Raw genomic sequence first — 9,639 nt, 5'->3', positions numbered from 1 at the left:
TCCTTGGACTATCTTTCTCATTTCAAATCTAAACAATATCCTTGTCACTACTTGAGCTCTCCAACTTCTCCACAAGAATTCTAAGATGATTAATCAAGGCTTAAATTTTTTGTAGCTTTAATCCCCAATATGCCAAAGGGTAGCCTAGATGATAGAGTTCCTCTTGTCCAAAGATGAAATCATATCCTCAATATCATCGAGTCTTGCAACATCCCTATCTATATTAATCTTCTTTCCCTTGTTCTCAACACCTAGACCCATACATTATGTAGTGGGTTTCCCCATGGTCATGAACTCTAAGAGGTCATGTTTTGTTTCCATCTCCCTCAACTAAATTGGTTATCTTTAATTTCATGAAAGGACAATTTGATAACTTTGTAGAAACCCAACATCCTGCTCCTAGAAGCTTGGAAGACATCAATGCCTTGTTCATGAGCAGAATCATTAAGGATAAGAATGGAAGTGTCAATGAGGGATTCAAGGTCAATGTCTTTCCTATTGAAATAAGCTCAAGAAGCAAAAGCCATGCTTTGCCTGTAACCTAAATGTTATAATAGTTGGCCTTGTTAATTGATCCTTTCACTCTCTCCTTAGAAGGTTGGATCAGTATTGGGCTCATCAATATCCTCCATATCTCTACAAATAGTAACCTTGGCCTTTAGAGATGAGGGGGAAGGGTCCTTTTTAGTTACCTTCTCAAGGTTATTAGTCTTTCCTAGGAGCCAAGTCATCTTTTGCTTGTTCTCTCTCAAATCCTCCCTGTCTAAATCCATATTCTTATCATGCTCATTATACTTCTCTTCAAAAGTGGCACCCAATTTCTTTGTCTTTCTGTTATTTGTCCTTTTTTGGGGGGTTTTTTTAGGTACTCTCCCTCTTTGAAGATGAGGCTAGATAATATTTTTATGGCTAGGCATCACATATTCCTCATTAGACTTAGAGTATCTAAAAAAATCATCTTCACTAAGAGACTCAGAGGTCTATATTTCCTCCTTTGGCCTTGAATTCTCATGACTATAAGGACCAATAAAATTAACCATGAAATGTTAAAAAATTCAACTATATGTGATGTTTTTAGGTACTCTCCCTCTTCAAAGATGAGGTTACATAATATTTTTTATGGCTAGGCTTCACATATTCCTCATCAGACTTAGAGTATCTAAAAAATTCTTCTTCACTAAGAGACTCAAAGGCCTCTATTTCCTCTTTTGGCTTTGAATTCTCTTGAATAGAAGGACCAATAAAATTAGCCATGAAATGTTAAAATATTACATTTTATTTGTTAGTTATTCACATTTAAAGTTTTTCATTACCTATTTCATTTGTAAATGCATTTAAATCTTTCCTAATTAGTATTTGTATCTTTGATATAATTTTCTATTTGAAAACTATATTTTAATGAAGGAAATTTTCTATATTTAGTGTTCAAGTCACCACTTTAGTCTATTAGAAGAGTCTAAGTGTGGAATCATGATAATAGAATTGATCTACTCTATTTACATGTCCAAGTGTAGAATATGCAATACCTATTACCTAAGATAAAATAATAACATGTCCAATGTATTCTTAATTATGCTTGTTTGAAAATAAACTTCATAATTAGAAAGTGCCATATAATGGCAATACTTGACATTATTAATTATAATTTTAGCTATATTTATAAACTTAATTACAATTTTGTTATATTTAGTATAAATATTGAATAGAGTTTAATTAATTGATAATTATTTTTAAAAAAATTATTAATTAACAAGTAGTTAAGAAGGTATGAACAACTAAAATTGTAATAAATAAAAAAATACTATTTCATAAGTTACAATTATACTATTATAATTTATATGTTTATATTGATTACAATTGTGAAAATTTAAAATAGAGTTATATACACTATAAATATTCTATAATTTTATTAATTTAATCATACAAATTTGATGACTTCTATTTGATTTATACTAATTAAATCTTTAAAATATATCTTAAGTTACAATTGTATTATGTATCTTGTTTTTAACATAAAAGGATATTAAAAAAACACTTGGAGAGAAAAGAAATCAATATTGAGGAAGCATGGGACTATATAACACCAAATTAAATGGACCATCATAAGTAAAATAAACAATTTCTGCATAAAAAATATTAAAATTTTACAAATATTCAAATGAGAGAAAAATAATTACTCGTGAGTAGAAGGATTATATTTGATATAATGGAATCTTAGAACATTTTTAAAGGTATTTGGGATCACATCCATTCACATGATTATATATGGAGTACAATTTTAATGCACTTTCATCTTAATATTTTCATTGATTGACCTACATTCTTCAGTCATAAAACTAAGCAATATTACTCTTTAATTATTAAAATATATGACATGATTGTACCTTCTATCTAATATTCATATGAAAACTGGTTTATATTCAATTAAATTATTTAAATAATTAACCTAAATTGCCTTTTGTAGATTCTATTGTTTTCTATTCAAAAGTTGATTAGAAAACTTTTGACTAAATTGAAATATTTTCACAATACTTATAATAAAATATAATAATCTTAATACAATAAATTTAGATATTCTAAATTTAATCCAAATTTTCTAATTCTGAAATTAAAGAAACCCTCCTTACGAGATGTGCATAGTTCCAATAAAATTTGAACTTCTAACGTTTAAATTTTTTAACAAATTCTCCACCTACTAAATCAATTAATGATTGCATAAAAGAATTATAAAGTAATCCTAAGAAGAATGTGATGAGGAGCCAATTCAAGTAAATATGGTTTATTGAGAGAAACATAGATTCTATTGACAATTATTCCCATTCGTAATAATGTCGTCTCAAAAAGAGAAATTCGGTACTTATTGCTTTAGGTGAATCCTAATACGGTATTATAGAATGCCCAGCTTGACAAGCTGAAATTAAGAAAATATAAATAAATACTCTTTCAATATACATATTTCTGTACATTTTAATTAAGATGCATCCACTCCTAAGAAATCAAAGAAGGGAACTCTAGCTGCATGCTTGATGTGATGTTTTTCCAGTGTTAGATCTGCATATGGGATTTGTTGCTTAATTTCATTACTTTCATCCACAAGCTTGCTACTTTTTGCCTCGGAGATCCTGTCCAAGGGCGTACTTTCAGTATTATCTGGTTGATCCTTATCTATATATTTATGTGGAAATGGGATCAGACTGTCATAATTAAACTGTGATAATTTGAAGTGTGCATCTTGTTGTGTCCAAATGTAGTCAGGAGTGTTAACCTGGGTTAAATCAGGCGGCTTAGGGATTACAGAAGCTTTAGGCCGTGGTAACACTGATAATGCGGAAGATGTTGTAATGGTTGGTTGTGCGCTCAAAATCTTTGTGAATTGCACCGTGTAATCAGTATTACATCTGTTCACCATTGACTTCTTGTAAATATCACCTTCCACACCTGATAAAGGACTTCAATTTAGTGAAAATGAAATGTCAATATAGAAAATTTCCCCATCCTACACAACGCATTTTTTTATAGTTAAAAACTGAATTAACTTCTTTACAGTTCTATATAAGGTAATAACTTTTTTAGTCATAATCCAAGATAATTATACGCAAGATAATTATTATCAAATCATAAACTTTCGTACTTACCAACAACCTATTATAACTGCAAAACTGCTTAATGTTTATGCCAAGCAAGAGAAATCAAATTTTGACATAAAACGATGAACATGTGATGTGAATTAGTACCTCTTGGATTGATGTTTGAGTTCGGTGGTTCTGGATTCCAGTGGGTTTTAATTGCATATAGTTTCTCCATAAACGAGTTTCGAAACGTTTGTTCAATGTGCTGTTCTGGAGAGAGCATAGAATTTGCACATTCCTTTCTGAGAAAATTCCAAGGCTTTCGTTTGCTATGAATCTGAGATCGTTTCCTAAATTTTCTAGCCATGATGACATGCCAGTGATTCTTTACAGCGTTGTCTGTTCTTCCTGGGAAGAGGCGGGATATCATGGCCCACTTATTGCCATGTAATCGATGTGCCATTACAAGCCTCTCCTCCTCTTCTGCTGTGAAGGGCCTTCGGTTGATGCGCGGATCTAGCTGATTATACCACCTTAACCGGCAGCTTTTGCCTACACAACACACATATATCATGATTATTCTCAGCAGCATCTATAACGGACGTGCAAGATCCAGACCTATATTTTTGTAGCAATACATGACGATTTCACAAACACATTAAGATGGAAAGAATATCTAGAATTGTCCTAGAATAAAAATTCATTAGTTAAGAAGCTTCAAAAATGGACTATTTTATAATACTAATACTTTTCATCAGGATTCATCCTAGTTTTTGAATTAAATCCATTTCCTCGTGCTTCATAGGCAGTGGCTAGTTCAGAAAAATCTTTCAAATTACTGCTGTACAGAACATTCATTGAAATCTAGATATTTTTACCTCACTTCCAAGTACTACCCCAGATTAAGCAGAATAAATTATAGAGTTTGGAAAGCTTAGATCCATTAAACTCGGAACCCCTTCGCTTAAATGTGGTAAAAATGCTTATGCTTGTAGAACTCAAATAATAGTAAAGAGTAACAGTCATTTTACAAGTTTCTGGCCGATGATTGGCTACAACTGCTATTGGACAAGCGAAGAGAAAGGGGAAGAATAATGAGACCTAGCTCTCTTATTTTGCTTTAGATTTTTGTTAGGTTTTTTTACTTCAGGACTCCACTCATGTGGGCTATGTTCATGGTGCTTTTATGGACTGTTTATTGACTGTTTGTAGTTTATTGTTTTTTTTAAGATATTGAGATATACTGATATGGGAGAGTTTTAGAAATTAAGAAAGAGGTAGATTATTATGTAGTGTATCTGATTTGTAGCTGTTTTACAACCTTTTATTTTTGGGTGCTTTTTAATTTCAAAAGAACAGTGACCAGTCCATTTCGATTTTGAAGAAAATAAAAGAATACTGAAGATTGATGAAAGGATAGGAACTTCTAATTTGAAGCATTCCACTTACAGCTTGTCTCAGAAATGTATTTTGAGACAATAACTGTACAATACTATTATTTTTCTTAACAAATATGAAACAAAAAGCATGAAATACTGATCATTTTTTTAACATTACTGACTCGTTCTAATGAAAATCTTATGCGTGTAAAAGAACACTTTCATTATAGAAAGTAAATTAAATTCTATTGTTCTACAATCAAAGGTTCAATGTTTTAAGTAGTGCTAAGAACAAAGAAAACACATTAATATGAAGAGTGACTTTATTACCAGATCTTTCCTGTAGATGGTCTGCAATAAAATTCCAGTTTTGAGGACCATACTGTTGCACAAGCTCTCGAAGCTTCGCATCTTCAGCTGGTGTCCAGTGGCCCCTCTGACACAGTTTAGCCTCCAAATATTCTCTCTGTCCACAACCAGAGCTATTATTATTTGCCTCCATGTTATCAGAAACATGTTGATCCATTTTTTCTCACTACTATATGGATACTCAACGGTAATCTTATAAAAGAAAAACATATATAAGTTGCTGCCATAACCTTCCAAGTTAGCAAAATGACTAAGAACATGTGGCAAAAATGAGCTCATGAATTTAATATCTATGAAGAGCTGCAGAAGATATGATATTCTATTCTAAAACATTGACTACTCTCCAACTGGAGAGGAGTTTAGCACCACTCTTAAGCATTGTGGAGATAATTATAAACATGGTAATGTCCATTTGTTTTGTTAATTGTACACGAAACAGTTTGAGATGAAAGAGGCCTGTTGAAGCGGTTGGGTTCTTGGTGACCGGCCAAAATCAGGCGGCTTCTCCATCAAATTCACTGCCCAATTTAAGAAAAAACACCACCACGAAGGTGTCCACAATAAGATAATCGGCTAGGGACTTTTTAGGGTTCTAGCGTAATATGTAAACATGGACGTTACAAACAAAACAACCCAAAACAAAATAAAAATTTAAAAATCAGTTGCAGAACTAATCAGGAGTAAATGATAAAACGGCTAGTAGTTGCCTGAAAGTGGCTGTCCATTCTTGCAACACACGTCATATCCATCTCGCTGTTGGGAGATTTGATTAGGAGCTTCACATTCGTCGTGAGGAGATTTATTTTTTGTTAAATAATATCTTCTAGAATTTGACGTCTTCGAAATTAGTGGAGTAGGTCGTCTGATTTTAGTTATATAATAGTCATTCCTCTATCATTAGAAACAACGTGATTTCCACAAACTTTCCTAACAATTTTTTTTCCATCTCTCGAGGTTTCAGATGGCTCAATGTGATAAGATCAAATGCCATTGGTGGTTTATAGAAAGAAAATGTCTAGTGTTTAAACATGATGATTACTGAATAACATTAATCACAATCCAATTTTCTCCATGCAGTTTGCAACGTCTTCTAGTTTTCGATGAAATCTGAGAAAAGTAGCGTTTTCTTTTTGTATTTGATTGTTCTTTAGAGGAGCATGCAAATGTATAAATTCATTCCTTTCCAACTTATAAAAACCGTATTTTTTTCCAGCACATACTTAATTACCAGAAAACATTGTTGTAATTTTTTTTCAGTGAGAGGATAAACACCTCCGTTACCAGCTCAAAAAATAATAAAAATTAAACGATGGTTTGCTTTTCCAAGCTGCAATTTTCCCAACTAAAATGTGACTGAAGATTGTAAACCCTAAAACAAGCAATCTAACCAACGCTTACCACCCTTAACACTCGTTGATGTATTTTATGATTTGAAATTGCTTTGTTTTTCTTATTATTATTTCTTACTATGTGACTGAAGATTGTAAACCCTAAAACAAGCAATCTAACCAACGCTTACCACCCTTTAACACTCGTTGATGTATTTTATGATTTGAAATTGTTCTTTTTTCTTATTTTTTATTTCTTATTATTTCTTACTATTGTCTCACGTTAAATTGTTATTAAATTACCTCTATTCTATCAATAAAAATTCATTTCATTCTATATTTTTCTATAAATACTATGTTTATCAATTTTTTATTTATCAATTTTTGAACTTTACAATTTATATATATTAATTTTATATATTGGATGAATGAATTATAGTCTTATATGGAAATTTGTGAATTTCCCAGAAGTCTTTTTTAATAGAATATTTGTATTGTTTTTGTTGTTCCTAATTATTCCTAATTTTTAGCACATTTGTTATCTATTTTGTTCAAAGTGCTTTTTGATCAATTATTGTATATAGATTTTAGAATAGAAAACTATATATTATAATAATATAATCAATTATTTATATTTCTTTTTTTCTAAACTATTATAAATAGTTTGTTTGGTTATAAAGAAATACATTGAAATTAATACTATAATCAATTATTTATATTTCTTATTTTCTAGAACTATTATAAATAGTTTGTTTGGTTATAAAGAAATACATTGAAATTATTTTTTTATTAATATTTTAATCATTTACTTTAATTATTTATTACAACTCTTAGGTGAATGTTACTCCCTCCAATTCTTCAACTTTTGTTTGGAAGATTTATAATATTTTATTATATTAAATTTTTTAATATCATTGTTAAATGTTTTATATTGTATTTATTTCATTCATCCACTATTAATATTTGTTAAATAGTTCTTTCAATTATCATTATTTAAATTTTAATATTATATTATTATTTTTTATTTTTTTTTAATTATAAAAAAAAATTGATTTTTTTTTTTTTCAAATTATTTAGCATAGTACACAAAAAGTATTGTTTCAATTATTATATTTAATAATATATTGTCAAAGTATTAAAATTATTATTAACTTATTTCTTATGTATTATAATGTGTGAATCTTATGTGAATTAATGTGATGGTTACAAAAATTGATGCTCTTAATTTGAACAATTTACCACAAAAACATGATTGTGCAAAATCAATTATATAAAAAATATAGTTGAAAAATATTGAATATGATTATTAAAAATTATGAAAGTACACATTAATATATTTGATACATATAGTAAATTTGCAACTATTTTTATATCAGAATTAAAACTAATACTATTAAAGGCAAGTACTGAGCTACTATGTGGTAATTTTTTTAAGAGGAGTGCATTCATCCTCAAATTCCTGAACTTCATTAACTTGTTTAGGGAAAGGAATCAAATAATATAGTAGCTATTGAAAAGTTTAATAATAAGGTTAATATACTTGTCGAAATGAACCCTTCAAATAGTGGAATGTTGGAGGAGTTCTTAATGAATTTGGCTAACATGTTTGTTACATACATGCAAAGTTGTATTATGTTTAATTCAATATTATTTTATACACATATTATGGTATTTAAAATTAGTTTTGATATAAAGTTTAGTGTTTTAGTTCTTTTTTTTAAATTTTATGGAGGTCATCCACAAACAAGTTTTAGGTACCCGATACGGGTCCATGCATGCCTGAAACCTCTTCGGCTAAGATCCAAGGACTAAGGAGCATCCATGCTACCAAATTCTCCCAAGGCACGATCCCGGCCTCATCCCTTATGATGTCTTTGAGCCTTGCACTCAGCAAGACTTGATCCCTGGTGGACTCTTTGTGAGCCATTCAACTTCACTAGTGGACCAAGGGCCCATTGACTTAGTTCATATTTTGATCTAGTTTCTAAATATAAATTGATAAAGGTTCATTCTATTTTATTTTCTTATTATAAATGAGTGTACTATTAAACCATTCGTTATGGTCAACTAAAGTATTAACATGTTATAAGGGATTTCACATTAGACAAAAATAGTGTATGAAATACTAAAGTAATATATCATAAAAAGAATGATGTTATTAGTCATAAATATCAATAAACCTTGATCCAACTTATTAATAGAGGACTCAATGTGATTATTCCTTCATTAGTTATTGTTGGAAACTTGAATTGTCTAGGAGCCCTTGTTGCCACAACTACTTGTTAGTGGTTTTTTGAAAACTACTATTGGCCACCTAGAGGAATATGTAGACATTGATATTTTCACTTCCCTACATGCCCTTTCAAATAGTTCACCATTCTTATACCAACATTAACTCATCAGTCATCACAATACACTTATTCAACCTTATGCATCATTTAAAATAAATAAATTCTATACCATGTATTAGATTCATTGACCAATTTATAGAAATAATAATAGTTTCATGATTTAATAGAGAATAACATGAAAAATATCCATGAGCACATTAAAACTATGATTTTTAATATGAAAACCTAATTAGGGTAAAAACTACAAGGGACTAGTCACCCAAAATAATTTCACTCTTTTAAAGTGAGCTTGATTAAGAGCCAACCCTGTTAAAGGTTACAAGGACACTTCTAGGTATGTTCCTATAAAGTAATTTTCACCAAAGATCATCTAGACCTTGTCACCCTTCAATGAGTGGCCTCTCTAAAGGAATTGCAAACTTTCAATTGAATGCCACCTTAAAATAAAGATTTACATGTAAAAAAGATTTTAAGTATACTTCAATAAGAGATATTTTTCTATAGTAGTTAGAGAGTAATAGTAAAATGATATATTAAATATTCATCTTTTTTTTTTTTTGTTTGTTTGTTTAGATCTCCATTCTTCTCAATATCTCTCCTCACTAACTAGCCATCACATCAACACTTTACTCCTCAAGTTTGC

The 9,639-nt window shown here is 29.9% G+C and overlaps 1 protein-coding gene across 1 annotated transcript; it reads right to left on the bottom strand.

Annotated features, from left to right (window-relative positions):
• Positions 1-2,763: 2,763 nt before the first annotated feature.
• Positions 2,764-5,676, bottom strand: LOC149531655 (transcription factor MYB56-like). The gene is made up of 3 exons (XM_089809504.1): positions 5,279-5,676; positions 3,735-4,121; positions 2,764-3,438 (listed from the first exon to the last, which is right to left on the bottom strand). The coding sequence occupies exons 1-3, from the start codon at positions 5,472-5,474 to the stop codon at positions 2,972-2,974; spliced, it is 1,050 nt and encodes a 349-aa protein (XP_089665630.1). The 5' UTR covers positions 5,475-5,676; the 3' UTR covers positions 2,764-2,971.
• Positions 5,677-9,639: the final 3,963 nt, after the last annotated feature.

The sequence above is a fragment of the Cupressus sempervirens genome, chromosome 11 (genome assembly GCF_028749045.1).
Source record: "Cupressus sempervirens isolate cs-2001-9-10 chromosome 11, ASM2874904v1, whole genome shotgun sequence".
Classification (NCBI taxonomy): domain Eukaryota; kingdom Viridiplantae; phylum Streptophyta; class Pinopsida; order Cupressales; family Cupressaceae; genus Cupressus; species Cupressus sempervirens.
Note: the sequence above shows the minus strand (reverse complement) of the source record. Positions and strands in the feature narration are given on the sequence as shown.